The sequence below is a fragment of the Schistocerca piceifrons genome, chromosome 7 (assembly GCF_021461385.2).
Source record: "Schistocerca piceifrons isolate TAMUIC-IGC-003096 chromosome 7, iqSchPice1.1, whole genome shotgun sequence".
NCBI lineage: Eukaryota > Metazoa > Arthropoda > Insecta > Orthoptera > Acrididae > Schistocerca > Schistocerca piceifrons.
Window position 1 is genome coordinate 178270339 of NC_060144.1, and position 25512 is coordinate 178295850.

General features: G+C 41.7%; 1 protein-coding gene across 1 annotated transcript in view; it reads left to right on the forward strand.

The window, feature by feature from the left end:
- The window catches only part of LOC124805074 (insulin-like growth factor-binding protein complex acid labile subunit), a 584744-nt gene extending 559739 nt beyond the window's left edge, over window positions 1-25005 (forward strand). The window contains exons 6-7 of the mRNA XM_047265506.1: window positions 1385-1771; window positions 14827-25005. Of these exons, the coding sequence (XP_047121462.1) occupies window positions 1385-1771; window positions 14827-15132 (693 nt within the window). The 3' untranslated portion in view covers window positions 15133-25005. The remainder of the gene's footprint in view (window positions 1-1384; window positions 1772-14826) is intronic.
- Window positions 25006-25512: the final 507 nt, after the last annotated feature.

The window sequence follows — 25512 nt, forward strand, 5'->3', positions numbered from 1 at the left end:
CGCCCACTACGGGAGTGATCGTCTGAACAACCCGTGGCTTCGATCTTCATGGTCATTTTCTTCACAGTGACACTTATCACAGGACCATTACCAGATCGAATACCCTTCTTTCGGCGATAGGACTGTGAAGCTGTAGTTGCGGATTCTCCTTCCTCATAGGAAATCTTCACCAACAGTGGCTTTTCTGGTAAAGTCCACATGCCGCGATTGCTGGCGCATCTGGCTTCTTGTCTCACTTTGAAACATCCCATTAGAAAATTAATGAAATACTGTGCTGATAAATCTCTTACGTTATTTGATTTTCGAACACCTCTGCAGAACTGAACGTACTCAGACATTTCTCTATTTACTTATTCTGATCAACACTAAACTGGCACACAATATTTTTAGCGCAACGCAATCTGAATTTCAATAATCCCTACAAAAGAATGGCCCTGACTAACAATAACCTATACTTTCCATGAATCACTTACCTCACAAAAATCTTCGTTACTCGAACTTCTGCAACACAGCGAGCGCCAATATTGCCAGCAAAATAAGATTCTAACTACTGAAGGCACTAACTACTGATAGGCATAGTTGGCAAATGAAAGATTTTGATAGAGAACAGACAATGAATTTACCTTAATACTGTTCAAAAGTTATTTTATATATATATATGACTGTCTTACAAATTTACTCTCTCTGATGGACGCACGTCCAGATCATCCGCTCTCAAAACTCCGTTATCTCACTCCCCACATCCACCACTGCTGGTGGCTCACCTCCAACTGCGCAACGCTACGCGCTGTTCACATCCAGCTGCCCAACACTACAATAGCGACTATTCCAACAATGCCAACCAGCCACAGACTTCACACAGCACACCCAGCGATTTTCATACAGAGCGCTAGGTGACGTTACCAACATAAAAACCTAAACAGCCTATTGACAACTACAGCCCGTTTTATACACAAGTCTTACGAGTCTTAAGCGGCGTCCACAGTCATCTCACGGCCGATTTCTGCACCCGTTTCTGATTCTAACACGCCCGGGTTCCCGGGTTTGATTCCCGGCGGGGTCAGGGATTTTCTCTGCCTCGTGATGGCTGGGTGTTGTGTGCTGTCCTTGGGTTAGTTAGGTTTAAGTAGTTCTAGGTTCTAGGGGACTGATGACCATAGATGTTAAGTCCCATAGTACTCAGAGCCATTTGAACCATTTTTTATCTGATTCTAAAAAAGCCATTTAGGACACTTGCGTCCCACTGTAGATTATTTACTGGTTTTCCAGCTGGCTGTCGACCTAGCAAACCCTCTTTCCTTCATGTTTTGGGAGTGGGCACGGAAAAGGGCGGAGTGAACTGCATTGCACCGACAGGAGGTGCACTGACTACTGTCTGTCGCAGGTGGAGACATCGGCGTTCTCCGGCATGACGAACGTGGAGCGCCTCATCTTCCCTTCGGGCATCCGCAACGTGGAGGTGGACGCCTTCAACGGGCTGGACACGGTGGGCGTGATCAAGATGGCGTTCATGGACCTGAAGTCGCTGCGCGCGCACACGTTCCGCGGCCTGAGCCACGTGCACGTGCTGTCCATCCAGGAGAGCGACCTGGGCGTGATCCGTGCCGGCTGCCTCGAGGGCCTGACGCACGTGGGCACGCTCAACGTCGTCAACAACAAGATCGACGCCGTGCAGCAGCTCGCCATCCGGCCGGCCAACCGCATCCGCGCGCTCCGCTTCCTCGGCAACCACCTGCTCGAGACGCCGCGACCCGGAGCGCTCATCATTCAGGTGCGGCGCAGGCGACGGGCCTGAAGTGTCCACTGCGACAAACTATCTGCCGTATGGTTTTAGGAGGCGTGCAGCCAAATTTTGTATACTAAATTAAATGAAACTATAGGAAATGAATTTGCAATTGCGAATTATGTGTAGTCCAGGAGGGTTAAGCCTAAAAATTAGACAAATCGGGATTAATTGCTACAAAATGTTTTATTGTTTTAAGGGGGGTAGCACGTCAAACGGGCCGACTTTGAGCAGGAGAGGTATCACAGGACATTTTAATTTCCAGTGTATATACTTTTACAAATAAATCCATAAAACTTTGTCCAGCATCACCAGGAAGGATTCAGGATTCACACTCATTGCAGTGGAAGTTCGAAAACAAAAGAAAATAAATTTTTTTACGTGTGAAATTTCATCATTTTTTTACTTACTATTGGCTACATTTGTTGCTATGGTAAACTTTTCTTCATAAGTTAGAGAGATTCTTCGATGAATTTTGCGCAGCATACATACCATATTTACAGGCGTATGAAACTCTAGAATTTATTTAATTTATGAAAAACGAATGATCTGTAGTATTTTAAACTTTATGTTTAGAAAAAACACAAATTTTGTAGTTAATTACCTCAATTTTTAACACAGTTTTTAATAGATTTGGAAAATTCTAGAGTTTCATACATCTTTAAGTATGCTTTGTATGCTGTGCAAAATTCATGGAACCATCTCTCTTATTTATAAAGAAAAGTGTACCTATAGCAACAAATGCTGCCATTAGTAAGTGAAAAAAATGATGAAATTTCACATGTAAAAAAATTACTTCGTTATGTTTTCGAACTTCCACTGCTATGAGTGTGAATTTGGATCCGTCCTGCTCACGCTGACATAGTTTTATGAATTTATTTGTAAAAGTATAGACAGTGGAAATTAAAATGTCCTGTGGTACCTCTCCTGCTCCAAGTTGGCCCGTTTGACGTCCTACCCCCCTTAATGGCGTCATTTGTGCCCCAGTATGACTATCCTAGCTATTCACCCTCAGCAGAGTTGTGGAAAAGTGGTGTGGGGCAAAAATGTACCCGAAAAAGGGGTATTTTTTCTGTTTTGTGATTATATCTCGTAAATGACTCACAATATCGAAAACATAGTGCAGTTAAAAATTGTAGGGCATGCACTTCTGCATTGAATGAGACCATCCGCATATTTTTGGGACCACCTGTTTCCATACTAGTGTTCTTCAAATTTTACCAGGCGTACCGGTATGAAATGAGCGTTTTTTTGGGAAAATGAAACACTAATTTTGAATTGAAAGGTAAAAACATTTTATTCGAAGTACTGACCATTGCTTTCTATACATTTTGACCACCTTTCTGGCAATTTGTGGACGCCATGCCAATAGCAATGTTCGTCTTTTGAAGCAAACCACTCAGACACCTAATTATCGACTTCTTCGTAGGAATCGAAGTGTCCCTCAGCCAATGCGTGTCCCAGTGATGAAAACAAATCATAGTCGGAAGGGGCCAAGTTTGGTGAATACGGAGGATGGGGTAGCAGCTCCCAGTCAAGTGTTTTGATTGTATCCTGAACCAGTTTTGCTTTGTGTGCAGGTGCATTGTCGTGTGAAAAAATTACTTTGCCCTTTTTTCTGGTCCATTCTGGTCTTTTTTCGATCAGTGCATAGATCAAATTGATCATTTGTTATCTGTAGCGATTAGTATTCACAGTTTCACCGGGTTTTAGAAGCTCATGATACACCACAACTTTCTGATCCCACCAAACACAGAGCATTGTCTTCTCGCCGAATCGATCTGGTTTTGCAGTCGATGTTGATGGTTGTGCCGGATTAACCCATCATTTTTCCCGTTTAGGATTCTTAAAATAAATCCATTTTTCATCGCCAGTAACAATTCTACGCAAATTGATTTTCTTTCATGTCTTTGAAGCAAAATTTGATAAATGGTTTTTCGGCTTTCCATCTGTCTTTCATTCAATTCATGTGGCACCCATTTTCCACACTTTTGGATCTTTCCCATAGCTTTCAAACGGTCAGAAATTTCTTGTTGTACAACATTTAGCATTGCTGCCATTTGCTTCTGACTCAAAGTATCATCTTCATCCAATATTGCTTGCAATTCGGCGTCTTCGAACTTTTTTGGTGGTCTTCCACGTTCTTCATTTCTTACATCAAAATCATTATTTCTGAACCGTTGAAACCATCTTTTGCGTTTTGCTTCTGCTAGAGCATGATTACCATTTGCCTCGACAAGCATTCGATGCGACTCTTCAGCACTTTTTTTTCAAATGAAAACAAAAAAATTAATGCTTTCCGCAAATCATCACTTTCTGGTACAAAATTCGACATTGTTAACACGATGAAAACATATGATGTTGTTTTTTCCATGACTTGATGTATACTAAATATCATTGACAGATGTCATACCAACCAAACAAAAAAAATTAAGGCTCGTTGACAATATTTGTTCCCTAGCGACATATTTGTATCTTAACGCTCATTTCATACCGATACACCTGGTACATGTTCATGGAAAACTTTCGTTTTAACCTCTGTTTCTTGGTAATATCGTTGAAACTAATCCACCTATCAATAAAGTGGTTCATACAAACGATATAGAGGAATACATTCTGCGTTTGATGAGACCAAAAGTGAAATGGACCACCTGTTTCTGTAAGGCTAAGTTTGTACTTTCTTTGCTGTCCATGTAAGGTACTTCACAATTATAAACCTAGGTCTTTACATCAGTTTTATGCAGGGAGCTCAAAAATAACATTATCATGAGTAAAGATTGAAAAAAAATTTAAAACTGTTCAAAGTCAGGGGTAAATTCCGTGACAAGAAATTTAAGGTCAACTTTGTCAATCCCTTACTAAACGGCAAAGCCTTTTTGCCCCTTGTTAATCTGCCTTTGTGTATATGTTCTGCCTGGCAAGCCAGTGTCACAATGACAAAAATGTGTCTTTTGTAATTCCTAAGGTAATCGTCCAGAAAGCTACCTTCAAAAAATCCCAACCCTACATATGACCGAATTTGGAGGCAAATATATTTATATTGGTCGCCTCTGATTGTAGTTTAAAATGCACCACTTGGAAGAACAGTTTTTGCTTTACTAGAATACTGTGCATAATGCGAGTGAGCAATTACCAGGCGGCAGCATCCCGCGTCCGCCCACTAGAGGACACAGTTTATTGTTCTCTAGTGGCGCCTGGCGCCGCCCGCGGACAAAAGGACAGAAATACTCAAGCTAGCAGGAGAAAACTACTGGTTGCGAAAATTTGTCTACAACTTGTTCAGAAACAACCCTGCAAGTCAAAGAGTCGTGAAGGAAAAGAAGTAGCTGAGAAGGGATGAAGCAGGATTGTATCCTCTCGCTAATATTATTCAGTCTGTACACTGGACAAGCGGTGCAGGAAACCTGCAAGTAGAATACAAAGGGAACTGAAGTTAAGGTGAAATATGAAGATTTTGTTCTTTGCCAGTGAGAGTGTAATTCTATCAAAGTAGTTTAGTACTTGGAAGAGCAGTTTGAACGAAATGTTTAATGTTTTGAGAAGAGATGAACAGTAACAATAAAAGAAGGGTAATGGAATGCAGTCAAAATAGGTAACACTGGCAGAATTTTATTACGAAATGAGAATCTAAAAGTATACATTGTATGTCCGAAAGGATAGATACCGATTTGATCCTGCAGCCACTATACAGGGTGTTACAAAAAGGTACGGCCAAACTTTCAGGAAACATTCCTCACACACAAAGAAATAAAATATGTTATGTGGGCATATGTCCGGAAACGCTTACTTTCCATGTAGGAGCTCATTTTATTACTTCTCTTCAAATCACATTATTCATGGAATGGAAACACACAGCAACAGAACGTACCAGCGTGACTTCAAACACTTTGTTACAGGAAATGTTCAAAATGTCCTCCGTTAGCGAGGATACATGCATCCACCCTCCGTCGCATGGAATCCCTGATGCGCTGATGCAGCCCTGGAGAATGGCGTATTGTATCACAGCCGTCCACAATACGAGCACGAAGATTCTCTACATTTGGTACCGGGGTTGCGTAGGCACGAGCTTTCAAATGCCCCCATAAATGAAAGTCAAGAGGGTTGAGGTCAGGAGAACGTGGAGGCCATGGAATTGGTCCGCCTCTACCAATCCATCGGTAACCGAATCTGTTGTTGGGAAGCGTACGAACACTTCGACTGAAATGTGCAGGAGTTCCATCGTGCATGAACCACATGTTGTGTCGTACTTGTAAAGGCACATGTTCTAGCAGCACAGGTTGAGTATCCCGCATGAAATCATGATAACGTGCTCCATTGGGCGTAGGTGGAAGAACATGGGACCCAATCAAGACATCACCAACAATGCCTGTCCAAACGTTCACAGAAAATCTGTTTTGATGACGTGATTGCACAATTGCGTGCGGATTCTCGTCAGCCCACACATGTTGATTGTGAAAATTTACAATTTGATCACGTTGGTTCAAAATGGCTCTGAGCACTATGGGACTTAACATCTGAGGTCATCAGTCCCCTAGAACTTAGAACTACTTAAACCTAACTAACCTAAGGGCATCACACACATCCATACCCGAGGCAGGATTCGAACCTGCGACCGTAGCAGTCGCGCGGTTCCGGACTGAAGCGCCTAGAGCCGCATGGCCACCGCGGCCGGCATCGCGTTGGAATGAAGCCTCATCCGTAATGAGAACATTTGCTCTGATATGAGGATTGACACATTGTTGGATGAACCATTCGCAGAAGTGTACCCGTGGAGGCCAATCAGCTGCCGATAGTGCCTGCACACGCTGTACATGGTACGGAAACAACTGGTTCTCCCGTAGCACTCTCCATACAGTGACGTGGTCAACGTTACCTTGTACAGCAGCAACTTCTCTGGCGCTGACATTAGGGTTATCGTCAACTGCACGAAGAATTGCCTCGTCCATTGCAGGTGTCCTCGTCGTTCTAGGTCTTCCCCAGTCGCGAGTCATAGGCTGGAATGTTCCATGCTCCCTAAGACGCCGATCAATTGCTTCGAACGTCTTCCTGTCGGGACACCTTCGTTCTGGAAATCTGTCTCGATACAAATGTACCGCGCCACGGCTATTGCCCCGTGCTAATCCATACATCAAATGCGCATCTGCCAACTCCGCATTTGTAAGCCGTGCACTGACTGCAAAACCACGTTCGTGATGAACACTAACCTGTTGATGCTACGTACTGATGTACTTGATGCTAGTACTGTAGAGCCGGCCGAAGTGGCCGTGCGGTTAAAGGCGCTGCAGTCTGGAACAGCAAGACCGCTACGGTCGCAGTTTCGAATCCTGCCGCGGGCATGGATGTTTGTGATGTCCTTAGGTTAGTTAGGTTTAACTAGTTCTAAGTTCTAGGGGACTAATGACCTCAGCAGTTGAGTCCCATAGTGCTCAGAGCCATTTGAACCATTTTTTTTAGTACTGTAGAGCAATGAGTCGCATGTCAACACAAGCACCGAAGTCAACATTACCTTCCTTCAATTGGGCCAACTGGCGGTGAATCGAGGAAGTACAGTACATACTGACGAAACTAAAATGAGCTCTAACATGGAATTTAAGCGATTCTGGACACATGTTCACATAACATCTTTTCTTTATTTGTGTGTGAGGAATGTTTCCTGAAAGTTTGGCCGTACCTTTTTGTAACACCCTGTATATCAAGAAGCGAAAGAGTTGCAGAAGACATAAGCTGCCAGTGGGCATTAATTTATATCAGTGGGCCCTTCAGTGAAGAGGCACACCAAACTCGAACTTTTACGTAGTCGGCGAAACGCCGCGAGTACCAAGGCTAATGAGTAGTGGGCGCTACGTCGGTAACCTGTGGCATAAGTTAAGGAATTTGGGTCTGACAGGAGGCGTGCTAGGGTAGTCCGTGCGGTTGTGGTGACCAGTGGGTCCGGATGACGTAGTGGTCAACGCAAATGGCTAGTAAGCAGAGGACATGAGTTTGGTCCCAGTCCGGCACAAATTATGAGGCTGCTGTCCCACTGCTTAGCTGAGTGGCAAAGTGCTTGCCTATCATTTTTCGGGCCCGGGTACGATTCCTGGCTGGTTTTCTTCCCCACGTGGACTGGGTGTTGTGTTGTTATGATCTAATTATCACGCGCAAGTCGCCCAATGCGGCTTCACCTGAAATAAGACTTGCATTGCACGCGGCGGCCGAACTTCCCCGGACGGAGCCTCCCCGCCAACACGCCACACGATCATTTCATTTCATTTTTTTTCTTGGCCCTGCTTTTTTTGGTTACCCTGTTAATATAAACCAGTGCCCACTGGCAGCTGATGTCTTTAATTCCTTTGTGTTTTGACACTAAAAGCAGTCCATGAGTTTTTTGTGTCTGTGCAGCAAAATAGCGAATTACTGCCTAAGTAGAGAACTACACTGGCAATAGTAAGAAAAGTGCTCCTAAACGAATTTTGCTAGCAGAAGATTTAAGGGTTTGGAAGTCTTTTATGAAGGTATTTATATAGAATGTAGCCTTGGACGGAAGTGAAATATGAAGGATAAGCTGTTCAGTCAAGAAGAAAAAGAAGTGCTCTGAACGCTGCGTACTTAACGACGACTCCCTATTCAGAGGCGACGTCCAGAATCGTATAAGTTCGCAACACTACACCGCCTAGCCGTTCACTAACTATAAAATCTCCTGAGATTTCAGAAGGCGACTCATATTTTGGAAACCACCGAATATTCTCCTCTCTACAGATTCTTCCGAACGCCGAACAATCTCGCTACAAACTGGCCAGCCACCACTCTATTGTGCTTGAGCGCTCAGGTGGCCCTACCGTCCGTCGTGTGCTACTTCCTGTGTTAAGCAGCCAGGATCTCAAACTGGTCATTTCCTGTCACTCCACCTGTATTAAGCTGGACCAACACACCTGTCCGGGGTTTTCCATCCATGGCCTGAGTTACGCCTGCCGTTACGTTTCCACTGGCGTTCCAACCTCTACTAGCACCAGCAATCATTCATTACGCCATTTGATAATAAAGACAATCCATTTCATTCAATAAACGTTAACAACTATTTACAAAATGTTCATAACAATGTCAGTCTTCTTTAAATATTCGTTTATACGATGTACAACCTATCAAATGGCACCTAATACCGATTGTAAATCACGGCAAAGTATGTAGATGAGTCTTTGTAAGGTGCGATATTATAGCCACCTAAAATATTGATATCCTTATACCTTGAATTTTAATTCACTCTTTAACCATCATTTTACTTCCGTCAATGCTTCTTAGATGTATATATTGAACAGTAGGGCCAAAAAGTTTATCCCTGTCTTACGCACATTTTAATCCAAGTTCTTCGTTCCAGATCTTCGACCCTTAGTGTTCCTTCTTGGTCCTTGTAAATATTGAATATTACCCGTCTTTCCCTATAGCTTACCCCAATTTTCTCAGGATTTCGAACATCTACCAGCATTTGACATTGCCGAACGATTTTTCCAGTTCGACAAATCTATAACCGTGTCCTGATTTTCCTTTAGACTTGTTTCCATTACCAACTGCAACGTCAGAATTGCCTCTTTCGTGCGTTTACGTTTTCTAAAGACAAACTGATCGTTGACTAACACTTCCTCAATTTTCTTTTCCGTTATTCTGTATATTCTTCTTGTCAGCCACTTGGTTGCATGAGCTGTTATGATGATCGTGTGAAAAATCTCGCACATGTCGGCCGTTGCAATCGGAATGTTGTTTCTAAGAAAATCAGGTGACATATCGCCAGACTCATACATTCTACACACCACCGTGAGTAATTGTTTTGGTGCCACTTTCTCTAATGATACAAGAAATTCTAATGGAATGTTATCTATCCGTTCTTTATTATTCGACTTTAAGTCTTTCAAAGCTCTTCTAAATTTGGATTATAAAACTGGATTCCCTATCTCTTCTCTATCGAGTCCTGTTTCTTCTTCCGTCACGGCATCATACAACTCTTCCCGTTTATAGAGGCCTTCAATGCACTCTTTCCTCCCATCCGCTATCTCTTCTGCATTTAACAGTGGAATTCCCATTGCACTGATAATGTTACCACCCTTGCTTTTAATTTCACCGATGACTGTCCGACGTTTCTATATTCTCAGACCTTCCGACAATCAGTTCTTTTTCGATCCCTTCACGTTTTTCTGCAGCAATTTGCCCGCAACTTCTCTGCACTTCCCATTTATTTCATTATTGAGTGACTTGTATTTCTGTGTTTCTGATTTTTCGTGAACATTTTTGTACTTCATTCTTTCATCGATCAATTGTAACATTTCTTCTGTTACCCATGGTTCCTTCGAAGTTATCTTATTTGCACCTATAACTTTCTTTCCAACTTCTGTGACGGTCCTTTCTGAAGTGTCCATTCCTCTTTAGCTGAAATGGCTACTGACGTATTCATTATCGCGTTATTTATAGCTGTAGAGTACTTCAAGCGTACCAGTTTTATTCCTTAGTGCTTTCGTATCAGGCATCTTTACTCATTCGTTCCTCCTGACTAATCCATTAAACTTCAACCTACTCTTCACCAATTGTACATTGTGATCTGAGTTCATATCTGCTCCTGGGTACGCTTTACAATCCGATATCTGACTTCGGAATCTCTGCAAACCACGATGTAGTGTAACTGAAATCTTTCCTATCTCCCGGCCTTTTCGTGGGTACTACCTCCTCTTGTAGTTCTTGAAGTCACGCCATTACTAGCTGAAGTTATTTGCGGAACTGAATTATGCTTCCTGCTCTCTCGTTACTAGTAGAAAGCCCGTATTCTCACACAACCGTTTCTTCTGCTCCTTTCCCTGCAACCAAACTCCAGTTGCCCATGACTAGTATATTTTCATCTTCCTTTACATACTAAATTGGCCTTTCAGTATCCGCATATACCTTCTCCATCTGTTCACCTTCGATCTGCAGCGTCGGCATGTATGCATGAACTATTGTTATCGGTGTTGGTTTGCTGTCGAATCTGGTAAGAACAATCCTATCATTGAACGGTTCACAGAATCGCACACTCTGTGATACCTTCCTGTTCATAACGAGTCCTACTCCTGTTATAGCATTCTCTTCTTCTGTTGATATTGCTTTATAATCATCTGACCAGAAACCCCTGTCTTCTTTCCATTTTACTTCACTGACCCTCACAAAATCTAGACTGTGCTTTTGCATTTAAATTTTCGACCTCTGGCAGCAATACAGGGCTGATGACGACGGAGCGTGCTGTGAGTGATGTCATCAGTCTCACGCTGAGGAAATAACGCCCACTCTTCCTGCAGAGCTACCCGCAAGGCTTGAAGAGTGGTTGGTGTCTCCCTAGCGCATCCCAGACATTCTCCATGGGATTCAAACCGGAAGAGCGAGCAGGCCACGTCATGCATGCAGTGTCTTCCGTTTCCAAGAAAATATCAACCACCCGTGCTCTATGTGGTCGAGCATTGTCGTCCATCAATGCGAAGTCGAGACCCACAGAACTTCGCAACAACCGCACTTAAGATCACGTCGCAGTTAAATCTCGCCGTTTCACCCGTACAATTTCATGAAGAGGTGACCGAGTGGTCAATATAATCCCTGCCCACATAATTAAGGATTCTCCTCGATATCGGTATCTTTCCATGTTCCCTCAATATGCGAATGTGTCAACAATCACTCTCCAGACCAAAACGAACGTTGGTACTGTTTGACCGACCAGGTGGCATGTTGACGGCTCTACTCAAGACGTTGCCTTCCGTGAAAAAGTACACATATAGAAGTCTTCTGCCGAAGCCTTCTCTACACCGTTTGTCTCGATACAATAAGTCCAGTAAATCCTGCGAGGTCAGATTTATTTTCCTTTTTTCACTTGCCGCCCTGATTTTACGACCCACCACGTAATTGCTTAAGGTGCGTCTTTATTAACCACTTAGCCGCTACGATTGGTATATGGGCGCTGATATGGCTGAACCTGCACACCAGTTCCCTCATCCGATCGCAGCGTTGCCCGTGTCCCGCGACATGGAGGCGGGTCATAGTTGATCATGTTTTGTTTTTGTGTCTTTCATTTTGTTTTCTTTTACTTGGTTATCTTTGTTTGGTATTTATCTTTCTTTTCTTTTCTTTATGGCAGCTTTCCCAAACCGTTTAGCAAAAATTTACATGAAGTTTAAATTTTGAAAAAGAAATACAAAAATATGGGTTAGAATGAAGAAGAGGGAAGAAGATAGGAAAGGAAGAAGTTTATAGTCCCTCCACCCTCGGGAAATGAGGATGAAAGCCTTGGAATTAGTTGTCAAGGCGTTGATCCTCAGTCTCCAATTCTTTGCTTGCTTTAAGATCTATGCTAATCTAATTTCTATGCTAATTACTGAAGCTAATTACGCTATTAACAGGTTTAAAGTGCCGTGTTTACCTGTGGCAATTGCGACGGTGCGCCGACACTGTTTACATCTATTCATGTTGAGCTATAGTTATGTGTAATCTATTGTGATATCTGTACATTATGGTTAGACTAATGCATTTGTGTCGGTCTTCTTTCTGTCTCGGTTTCCATCCTCCTCACTATGGCATCTATGTAGGTGCTGCATCTAGGTTTGTCGTCTGTACGGTTTCTCGCGCCTGTACTGTTTATGGCATTCATCTGAGATTTTTTCTGTCAGTACGTTTAGTTCGTCACATAATTCTGGTGTTCTGATTGCATCGTATATTTGTAAGTATTGTATTCCTGGTGTGTTCCTGTGTTGTCTGTGCCGGCCTGAGTGGCAGGGCGGTTCTAGGCGCTACAGTCTGGAACCGCGCGACCGCTACGGTCGTAGGTTCGACTCCTTCCTTGGGCATGGATGTGTGTGATGTCCTTAGGTTAGTTAGGTTTAAGTAGTTCTAAGTTCTAGGGGACTGATGACCACGGAAGTTAAGTCCCATAGTGCTCAGAACCATTTTTTTGTGTTGTCTGTATTTCCCGCAGAATAGGATTGTGTGTTCGGGGGCTCCCATACCTCCGCATGTACATGTAGATGTGTCTTTTAGACTCACGCGGTTCAAGTGCGTGGGATGAGGTCCGTGACCAGTCAAGAAATGCACCATGCCGCGGCTAGGATAGGCATATTTCATTCTTAACCTTTCCGTGAAACACGGAAAAAATGTATGTACTCTCCATCCCTTATCACTTGTGCCCCATTCTTCTTGCCATGTATCGATTTTACATTGTTTGAGGTCCCGAGGACAGATTCCAGTTGACGCGCAGTACTAACGCAGAATCGTCGTGCCCTAACGGCCATATAATGGTTCTCTCTTTTTGATATCACACATGGGCGGCCCTGCCCTTGTCTTCGGGATACTACACAACTGGCCATTAAAATTGCTACACCACGAAGATGACGTGCTACAGACGCGAAATTTGGCCGACAGGAAGAAGACGCTGTGATATGCAAATGAATAGCTTTTCAGAGCATTCACACAAGATTAGAACCGGTGGCGACACGTACAACGTGCTGACGTGAGGAAAGTTTCCAGCCGATTTCTCATACATAAACAGCAGTTGACCGGCGTTGCCTGGTGAAACGTTGTTGTGATGCCTCGTGTACGGAGGAGAAATGCGTACCACCACGTTTCTGACTGATAAAGGTCGAATTGTAGCCTATCGCGATTGCGGGTTATCGTATCGCAACATTGCTGCTCGCGTTGGTCAAGATCCAATGACTGTTCGCAGAATATGGAATCGGTGAGTTCAGGAGGCCGTGCTGGATCCCAACGGCCTTGTATGACGAGCAGTCGAGATGACAGGCATCTTATCCGCATGGCTGTAACGGATCGTGCAGCCACGTCTCGATCCCTGAGTCAACTGATGAGGACGTTTGCAAGACAACAACCAGCTGCACGAACAGTTGGACGACGTTTGCAGCAGCATGGACTATCAGCTCGGAGACCATGGCCGCGGTTACCCTTGACGCTGCATCACAGACAGGAGCGCCTGCGATGGTGTACTCAACGACGAACCTGGGTGCACGAATGGCAAAACGTCATTTTTTCCGATGAATCCAGGTTATGTTTACAGCATCATGATGGTCGCATCCGTGTTTGGCAAGATCACGGTGAACGCACATTGGAAGCTTGTATTCGTCATCGCCATTCTGGCGTATCACCCGGCGTGGTGTGCCATTGGTTAGACGTCTCGGTCACCTCTTGTTCGCATTGAAGGCACTGTGAACAGTGGACGTTACATTTCAGATGCGTTACGACCCGTGGCTCTACCCTTCATTCGATCCCTGCGAAACCCTACATTACAGCAGGATAATGCACGAACGCATTTTGCAAGTCCTGTACGGGCCTTTCTGGATACAGAAAATGTTCGACTGCTGCCCTGGCCAGCTCAGTCTCCAGATCTCTCACCAATTGAAAACGTCTGGTCAATGGTGGCCGAGGAACTGACTCGTCTCAATACGCCAGTCACTACTTTTGATGAACTGTGGTATCGTGTTGAAGCTGCATGGGCAGCTGTACCTGTACACGCCGTCCAAGCTCTGTTTGACTCAATGCCCAGGCGTATCAAGGCCGTTATTACGACCAGAGGTGGTTGTTCTGGGTACTGATTTCTCAGGATCTATGCACCCAAATTGCGTGAAAATGTAATTACATGATAGTTCTAGTGTAATATATTTGTCCAATGAATACCCGTTTAGCATCTGCATTTGTTCTTGGTGTAGCAAATTTAATGGCCAGTAGTGTATTTCGGTCTCTATAAATTGTTGCCACAGAAATAACAGAACGTTCCGCATTAAATCTTCGGGACACATCAGTTTGTGACCGCCCTGCTTTCATCCTTCATATGCCCCGTAATCGTTGACGTGATTTTTCATTAATCGGAATGCCGTCTTCCGTACAGAAGACGACTGCACGGACACCTGTTGACACTTTGTATGATTTTATCGTGAATTAGACACTAGCGGTTTGTTGCTTTAATTTTTGGCACGAGTATGTTCCTCAGTTCTGGATGTCAAATGTTTTCAATATATCAAATATTTCCTACACCGACTTGTTTGCGTGTGTTCTGGCAGGGCGTGGACACGATGGCTGTGCACGGCAACCACTTCCCGTGCGACTGCCACGTCCACACACTGCTGGAGAGCGCGCTGGCCAACGGCAGCGCCGAGTTCCGCGCGCGCAACTTCTGCATCTCGCCGCTCGAGATGAACGGCAAGCCCATCGCCGAGCTGGACCTGGAGGCTATCGGTCGCTGCCAGGAGCAGGTGACGCGCGGCAACCTGGAGGCGCCGCTTGGAGCCGGCGCCGCGACGCCCCCGCGCCGGCTCACGTTGCTGCTCGCCGCCGCCGCCGCCGCCGCCTCCCGCCTCGGCAGCTGAAGGCCCCGACTCACATCTCGAGCGGCGATCACCCCTCCGCCACACTGCCACCAGCTGTATACTACATCCCAAACCTACCAACACTGCTATACACCGTCAAAAACATCACTTCTTGTTTACCATTATCTTCCAAATTCATTCATTCCCAATATTTCATAGACCTTCACGTCAACTCTAGAACATCTAAACACTTTCAAATTCTTATGTCCCCTTGGAACATTCAAGGGACGTTTTTCCGAGAGCTAAAGTCCTGATGTTACGATCAAGTATACTCTAGTAAGCTTCGTTGTCATCAATTCTGACGCGACAGAAAGATAAAAAAAAATCGAGTGGTATATATCGAATGAGGCACAGTGAGACTTTAGTACCGTGAAATGAAAGTATGCATTGTTGCGTTTGGTGAAGTGACGTTACTATAAATGATTAAGGCCTAGCAGCTAACATTTACCCTCGTTATAGTAAGATGTTACAAATTTGTGCAGTGGTCTGTTGTTATCACTAAATTCTAATCATTCAAGGATATCTGTAACACGTAACAGGGTGGACTGTTTATAAGGGAAAACTTCTTGACTGACGAAGGAACCTCATAGAATGGACCCCAACGAATAGCTTCGGACTTATAGAATCTGAAAATCACTGACCAACATCAGTTTCTTCAAGCAGTAAAACACGCTTTTAAAAAACGCCCTTAAGAATCGTCAACTATGAAAATTTCCAACAGCTGTTGAGAAAAAAATTTGGAGTTGTTTAACAGAGCTGTTCGCTTGTTCATGTGTAACTGTCTAGTCTTGTGAGCGGGATGTTTGTCGTTCAATTCCCATGATGCGTAATATTTAACTTTTCACTTTTATTTGGATCGTATATTTATTATCAAATCGAAATCTGAGTTAACAAATATTGAATAGCAAGTCATTTAATAAAAATAATATATCATTTTTAATTTTTAGTTATAGAATAATGATATCATTTACGATAAATTAAAATTTGGTACAAAAGATGTAAATGTCTTATTTGTTATGAATACTCGATGTAGCATTCAATTTACAATTGAAAATAAAAGTTATTCTTTTTATTAGGCCACTATGGTTCTATATTTGTTTATTAAAATTTCGATTTGCTAATAAATATAGAATCCAAAAGCAAAATAAGAAGACGTATAACAAGAAATCAGCAACCCCACGGTTGCGTGCTTGACGTAATACTCACACAGTTACAAGTGGTTATGATAGTTACGAAGTTTGTTGTCCCTAACACTGCTCACAAAAAAGTCAAAATTTCTTTTTCTTGGTGTTTTTGAACAGTGCGTTGTACTGCTACAGCTGATTTACGGTCACGTATCTGCAAATCACGTAAGTATGAGGTAAATTTTAAACTGCTAGTTCGTAAGGCCTCCTGCATAAATACAAATCCATATTGACAGTACTCCAGAGTCAAAGTTGTCCATAATATCATGTGTTCGATTTCTCCCTAAACAATCTGTATACGATAAATATTAATTTCTTCTTTTTCTGTCTTAAGTGTACTGTAATTTCACTGAGTGCTACACGTGGTGTGTTCGGTTTTCATCGAAAAGCTTCAGCGGTAGCTATGTAACTGATGAATATATTTTGCTTCTTGTAGATTAAAAACAATTTTTACTTATCAATTTTTCCGCCTCTAATAATCAAAAAGTAGAAACGTTTTATGTGTGAAACATTTGCTGACGGAAAATAGTTTGTCAATAGAAGAAACATGTATTTGTTGCAACGCTCTCCTGCACTTCGGTACACTGAAGACAGAAGAAGGTGATAATAAACAACTACGTAACATGGACACCCGAACATATAGTCTGTTTTCACTTTTTGTGTGGAAAATAACTTTTTTGTGGTGCAATAACATGCATATGTTGACGTTCCCCGAAGATAACAGCATGGTTCGCATGCAAAACTACCTTCTCTAAAATTCCTAAACGAAAATTTCTGCTCACCTCAGGATAACGTATATGTGAAAATAAATACTTGAAGTATTCATAATTTCAATATAAACTCAAAGGAAGGGTGACATAATAGCTTACATTTACGTACAGTTGACGGCAGTTTATGTCGAAAGGCTTCATACTTTTTACAGTGTTTCAGGTAGGAAGTAAAGTTAAGGTTGCTAAATGTGTGCAACCCATGTTTTAATTCTCCAGCTCCCAAACTTCGAGGCTAAATTCTTCCTCAAAGGAACTATCTAGCAACAGCATGATGTGTCGGACCACAACAGTCACTGCAGTTTCTGTTACCGTAATGGAATTGTTTGAATCGTAGAACTGTGCTGGAGCCATTTCTTGTGTGTTGCTGGCGACGGAATCTCTGTTTATGTTATGTGTGTGAAGACTGAGAAAACCCTAAACTACTGTGCCAAAAATCTCACACGCTTTTTTATTTGGTGCCTGTAGCAAACTGGAAGGTACGAAATAATCTGAAAAACAATCAATATGTGATATTTTTCTCATGACGTATTGTATTTGGCTGAAATATGAACGGTACCTTAGATCAAACTCATAAGCTCTGTTTGGATTTGTTTATCGGAATTGTTCAGGTCTAAAGAGAGAAAGTGTAATTTTCATACTGTTACAACCACTGCAGTCAGCATGCAACTGCTGAACCATGAGAGCTTACCAAACATACACGAAGAATATTCAGAATGAATGTGTCTGATTCATTTTAAAAACATTTTTAATTGCGAAGAAGATGATGACGTGTACCCACTGTTTTCCTTTATATTTAATGCACTTTGTGACACCTATTCGTTGAAATTACGCATGAAAATTTCAAGGCATGAAAAATAATATGGGCTTGATATTCATAGCAGGTAAAAGAATAACAATACACTTCCTATATGTGTTTAACTAAGAATAGTATGTGAATATTAACAGACAGTTTTGTGTTAGTGATGTTCAGTCTCAAAAAACTGAAGTGCTTTTCTTTCAGCTGGAGTACTTTACATTAAGGAAGCGTTGTTTTAAGGAAATAAGGTTTTATCATCAGATGTTATTCCACGAGTAATTGCTCCAGTTTTTCAGAACTCTTCTTAAGTCTCTTCCTTACATGAAACGATACATACTACCTTTACTTATTGCTTTGCGCAGCATCTGAGGGAATCTGGAAATGTGTCGTGAGCCTGTCTGTGGCTAAAAACTGATGCTTTTGTATTCCGTCTCTGTGACACAATGAACCAATTAAACGACAAGTGGTAGTGATGACTCTGCATACATGGACGCAGAATCCCAAGTAAAAAAATGAAACATAAGATAAGACTAACAATATGAAGTCATTTAATAAATGAACATCAGTCTCGTTTGATTTTTGGTAGAAAATGAATTTCATAACCCAGTGCTCATATATTTAATGTATAAGTGATGAAAAGTATACTAAATGTTAATAATGAATGTTGCTGAATGTTACTATACTACCCACGTTCAAGACGTTAGTAGCTCTTCTATAGGTCAAGAAACTACGCTTTAAGTGGGCGGTCGACATATTCGCAGAACCTGTAACAAATCTTTCAAAAGTGTGGTAAGTGCATCGCCAAATGGCCTAAATATATTGAAGCTGATATTTCCTATGCAGTTGCGTATAGCCACTGGTTTAATTAGCAAGCAAATAGTATAAAAATAATATCGGGCACTCACCGCAAAGTTGTATCTTCACACTGCACGTCTGGATGTAATTTAATGTGTTGGTCAATGTTCAGTGTGAAACGGTGGACACCGAAACATTTCGAAGACTCTGTAGTTCATGGAAATGCATGACGTATTTGTAATCAACGAAATGAATTTTTAACTTCTCCTTGCGAGTAATCAGGCCAATATTTCGAAGCCACTTTGCTAATGCAGAGGCTTTTTCTTTCTGCGTAATGTGACGTCGCAGAGAGGAATATGGGTAGTATTTAGTATGTCAGCCACATTTTTCCTTCCACGTCCCTCCCCCCCCCCCCCTCCCGCTCCCTCTCTCTCTCTCTCTCTCTCTCTCTTTCTCTCTCTCTCTCTCATTCTCTCTCTGCCTCTATGTGTCTGTCTCTCGTTTTGAGTGTTTCCTCGTTGACTACGGAAGACAGGGGAAATAAATGCATACGACTTCATCATGTTCAGCTGAAGTAGTTACTCATTTCCCTACGTTCCGTCATAGACGAGTGACAGTTTTGCGAATCTGTCCGGTGGTCACTGTACAGGAAACCTTAGCCATATCGCCTAGACACTTTTGTTGTAATTGCTTAAGTACACACAAAAAGTTTACTGAAAATGTGACACCTGTTTCCTCTATTACGCAACTGAGTCACGTCATAATTTTTTTCCGAAGTTGTAATTAATCATCACTATACATTGGTACTTCTTCTCTGTCTTGTGATTCAGATTAGTTTAGCAATGTCGAGGACGTAGTGTTTTCGTTTTTAGGCACGTATCATACACTGGACGACTACTAGGTACTGTGGTTAAACTAGGAAGCGATAATAAGAGAATGTCGCCTTTACACGCACATGAAAACTTTTCTGTCCCATACTACAAAAAGTAGTCTAATTGTCAGTTTCGTAGAAAAATACAATTAGTGTGTTACGTTCAGAGTCTGAGACAATATGTAATCTTACCTGAACCTTTAGGCCTCGGAGAGTGTAACATGCTGCTTGTCATGATCAGAGTATTATTACCGTATCCCTATTAAGAGGGCTATTAGAATAAACAGGTTTTGCCCTCTGAATCGCGCTGGGTATTATTCTGAGTGCACAGCCACAGTTATCAGTTACCGATAACGTATTTCTGCGTCCATAAACAAGATGTTTTCTCGTCTCAGTCAATTTTATCACATGCAGGATGCTTCCCTACGCTTACGCCGTCATCTTTAGACGGAAACTGATTTTTTAACATTTGAGTCGGTGAGTTCGCGTGATTTATTTAGCATTGCTGAGCAAACAGACCAAAACGTCATGTACTGCATTGTATCAGAAATCCTGAATTTAAAATTCCATGATCCAATTTTAAACTTGAAAGTGTTTATGTGGCTAACAATCCGCTAAACATAAACATGTACTTCACCTGTACAAAACATAAAGCTGTTGCTGCACTTTCGTATTAGAGGTCGAGGTACTCGTAACTGCAGATGAAGTGACACAATAATTTTCGAAACTTGTAAGCTGTTGTATGTCAATCGAGTACGGTAAAGACGTCTGTGAATAACACATTTTGTCATAGGAATGCCCGTAATGTTGCTTCACAATGAAATTACGAGAGTAATGATGCTACATATTTAAACAAGAAATGCCAATTTACAAAATGTGCAATTACTGTATTTTTGTAAATGGAGAAAAAGTTGTATGGAACTTTCCGATGTCTATCCCAAACAAATGGATAGCCCTGATCCCAGGCACGGAATAAAATGTGGATAAACCATCGGTTTTAAGGAGCCTGACAAAAAAAAAAAAATCCTGATAAAAATCGGGGAGTCAAAATAAGCGTCTGACTGCGTAAGGTAAATATTACGCAGCTGCACGGAGCCTCTCCTCAGACAGACGAATCAAAAGTTGAAATTCCAAAGAATAAACAGTTGCCGTAGCTTGTAAGCGCAAATGATGATTTTTTTGGTTAAAAGTTTTATATCACTTTAAACAAAATGTTGCAGTTTCAGGCACTTTTTTCTCATCAAATAATCTATACTTCATAAAATGCGGAGCGGTAGGAAGGTAAACAGTTACTAATTTCGTCATGCAATATGCAAACTCTACGTCCAGTTGTTTTTACTAACATTGTGCGTCTAAAACAATACAATCGATAGTTCGAGCCCGATGTAACAAACATTCGTCAGTTTAGTGCGAATATAAAGAAACAACTGAGTTTCGTACGAAACCGTCTTGAAGTTCTTTCTTCACAAAACTTTTGTTGGTTGTGGAAGTTTTCTCTTCGTATTCTGAGTTAGACCCCATTCGTCTCGTCCTCCATCGCATCTACATCAGATTTCCGCGTACTCTGTCCCCCCGCATGCGAAACTGTGTGACGGCTCCTATGTTCTTCGCGTACCAGTAGTACGAAACGTGTTATTCATAGTGTGCACCACAGTCAAATGTTTATTAAATGAATGCAGAATTATTCCACTTGTGCTATAATTTAAGCCGTTAATAAATGTTTACCTGTATAAAAGATCACACTTCATTACCACCATTAAACATAAACACAATGCTGTGTAAGTAAAAAAATAGAAATATAGGTACATAGAAAAATGTGCCATACGTACCAAATGGTAGCGAAGGCCCTTTGTGTGTAAATTATGTAAACAAGTCTACCTGTCAGAGTGGAAACTAAAAAAGGAATTTCTAAATTGATTTCTGTTAGCCGTAAGTATAATGTGAGTAAAGTTATCGAAATACCATATGTTTTGTAGATCCGTTTGTATTTTTATGTACAAAAGATTGATTTTTATATTGGTTAATTGTTTTAATTTTTCGAATTTCCCAATTTGCTAAGCCACTTTATTTTTTTGTAATTTTTATCTTTTATTTCTTTAAAGTATACGCATTAATTTACGTGCATACATCTCTGAAAGTTTTTGTCCGACCATAATTTTATTCTTGTTTCATCGTTACATCGTATCACATTTTCCTGCATTACACGCTCAACTATCTGTCAGAACAATAAAATTTCCTAACCAAAACGCAAAGAAATACAGCAAGTGAATACGCTACGATTTTCATACTTATCGCTCGCTGCTTTGGGCAGCTAATTCTCCTTCCGTTGATTTACATTCAGACCGCGGTGTTCGCATTTCCTGGTGGTAATGTAGCGCGTTTTTGTTTGGAGCTGTGCACTCGATAATGGCTTAAAAGGCCGAAAGTAGTCCTGAATCGAAGTCGAAGACTAAACTTACAAAATGATAGCGGAAATTTCCACATTCAGTTAAAATGAAACATTTTACTTTTACTAAATGGAATTTCCCATTTTGTGTCTCTTTCTCCAACATTCATTTTCTATACACTCTCTTTTGATTTAAATTAATATTTTACGGGGAATAGCAGCTGCAGATAGTGCTGAACAGCTACAGTGAATGCTGACGTCTAACTAGCGTCAGGAAGTTGAGAGAATGCGAGGAATGAAATCCAAGAGCGTAGTCCTACTTTCCCAATCCTCGCTGCCTAGTACCCACATCCCAAATGTCGAGCTGGCCTGGACTAGGGCAACTGAGTGGCGCACCCACCACTGCGGTTGCCACTCTTCAGTTCTACAAGGTTCTGCGTAGTGTCGAGCGCCCACGTCTCTGTCCTAGCGGCAGCCAGCTGCAGCTTGCACAGCACCTTGCGACAGCCCCTGCTTCCCTGGTGGTTGTTAAGCCGTTCCGCCAAGTAATACTGCCACGTAACAGGAAAAAAAGGATAAAAAAGTGTCCAGAAGCTGCATGTCGGAAAGAACGCATTTTCTGCGGGAGAGGTTTCTGCTGTTTCTGTAACCACTAAGCGACGGATTTTCCCACTCGTGAACTGGAGGTACGTTTCTGGCACACTGCGTACCTTGTGCACACCAGAGGTTAACTCGTGTAATAAGGCGTAATCGTATTCCTGTAAATGTAGGAAACCAGTGGCAAGGGGAGGTACTGGTTACAAACATCTAAGGCTATCAAAATAGTTTCATTGCTATAGTGTCACTGCTGTTGTTCTTTAAATAATCTGACAAGCGATGGTATCCTGGAAAAACTGGAAAACAGAAAACACAAGTGCTTGAAACATTCTGTTGGGATATGATATGACAAATATGTAGTGCGGAGCTTGACTCCGGTTTTTTTCGTATGCAACAGCAGAGGACCGCTGATTCACAATGCATGTAAGATGCGTAAGACTTATTTCATGAAATTATCCGCGAACTTCTAGCGTATCAGAAGGGACGTAGGAAAACCAGTTTCTGCTCTACGTACATCCCCATGTTTAAGAGAACAGCACTTGTGCAAACAAGTAAACAATCTAAAAGCTTGATACCCCGAAGGAACTCGGCATAAAAGCCGCGTATGACGGTGTTTACAACTCAATACTCGATTCCAGACGTCTGGTCATTAAGTTTCAGCACATTTCTCGGCTATGTATGACAAACGTTTCACGCTAATTTTCACAAGCGTTATGCAGGGATTAACGGGATAAGTGGAGGACGGTGTACTCTGGACAACATTACATTAGTATTACCTCGTTTGTATACTGTAACTGTAGCTATTACGAGTAGTACATTTTTAGATTGGTTAGTGGCAAGAGAAAGCCGTTAATGATTATTTTTCCCTGGGCAGCAGGTCAGGTTTTGAAGTGTAGACACGTGGACGAAGGACAAGCGTATTCTATTCGTGGGGCAGTTTTAGCCATGAAGAAAAAATCAGGTCGTAAATTCTGCGACGTGTTTGTGCAAAGACTCTTCCATGGACAGAGGAAACAACCAGCACGCTCATTTGTGTGTATATATATATTAAGGTATCACAAACAAAAATATCTGAACTTACAGCAGTTACATCCTGCATAATTGTTCGTTTTTTCAAGAGCTTCCGAATGTTATTTAAAAATAGGCACTGCGAAATAATAAAAGCATATTTGATTCAATATCTCGAATCCAGAACATTTGCAACAAAATTACGTGATCCTCTGGACACTATCATTTGCCAGAAATGACATACAGGTATCTTCGAACCGTTTACGAAATGAAAGGGATGTTACCTAACACGCATTATTTTAACGTTCAGATATCTTAATAGCCCCTGAAACATTGTTACATCGTTTCACAGTTAGCAAGAAGCAAAATTACTACAATTTTATTTGCAATCAAATCTAGGTTTCCTAGAAATCTTTAGAGAGCACACACGTCAATGCACCCACCCTCAATAAACATACAGTAGAGTATCAGTCAATTACCCGAAAAACAACTAGGGATGCAGGGGCTGGGGGAAGGGGTGTGTTTGGATAATTGACCTCTCGCATAACCGATCATTTCTGAAAAATATTGTATCTTGATCATAGGAATATGAAACAAGGAAGCACAGAATTAAACGCAGAATTGAAAGTATATATTTTGTGTCACACATCTTACGAAGCCGAGAACGGCCTACACATCTTAATTTGAAATGTTCAAAATGGTTATTGAAGTAAGCCATATGTAACAAAATATGACAGATTTAAATATTAGTGAGTTTCACGTTGTTTGTGCCTATTACTTGAAATACCTCCAGAATCGTTCTCGCCACTGGGTGGGTATCAGGAAGAACACAAATTCTGGATACTATATTTAAATGTGAGCGTCATAAGATGCTTATTTTTATTTCAGCTCGCTAATAAGGCCTACCAGTAGAGCAGAAATTGGTGAAATCTACCTTATAATAAAGGTAACAGTTGTGACGATCACAGTACAGACTTGGTCCGGATTAAGGCATAAGAACGTTACCGAACAAGTGGGAAGGCCTCCACTGTAAAATAGCATTCCATGTAGAAATGAGATGTGACTAAATGTGATTAAACGGCCAAGTAACGGTATATTTTGTTAAGAAATGGTATTAATTTCCATAAGACATAAAGTGTCACTGGACAATTTCATTTGCATATGTGCTGCCTTAGTTCAGCCAGTGAACTGTTTGGAGACTGTAGAGAAGGACAACTCTTCAGAATTTCACATGCGTGCCCATCAGTGTTATTTCTAAAAGCGTTATAATCAGTCACTGTATGGACGAATCTGTCGCTCAGACAGCAGTAGTAACCAGGTGATGTTCTATAGGGGCCGTCGCAATTTGCTGTGTCTGGACTACGAACTGTCTTTGTGTGCTATACTCACATCGTGGTACTTGTCGTTATATGTATACATGTTGATAATGATCGAAATAAATCTACTAATCAAACTGTGTAAGATAATTAATTCTTTTTCTGACTGTTCCTCGCAAAAGTATAATCCATTCAACAACACCTCATTTTATTAATGTAACTTAGATGGTTATGCCAATTCTTGTACAAAGTATTTGTAACAGTAGTATTAGTAGCATGAGATTAGTATGTAGAATTCCTTCCGCTAGTGCTAAGCTCAAATTGATGACAACTCCATCAAGAATCGGAAAGGAAGATTGTACAAATGATAAAAGAACACTGACATTTAGAATCAAGAATGACATTTTATTTGCTTGTTTATCACCCAGTACCCACATAGATTCACGCCGAAGCACAATAAAGGGCGTTCCGAAACTTTCCATACGGACTGTGGATACGTGAATGTCAGTACACAGTCCCAATCAGTGACACAGGCTTAACAGCTTACATCAGCTCCACAACAAAATGTTCTCTAGCACTACAAGCTGACTTCAGAAACCATATTACATTCCTTACCGAAATATATTTGTTTTGATGTGCTTGTTGTAATTATTTTGA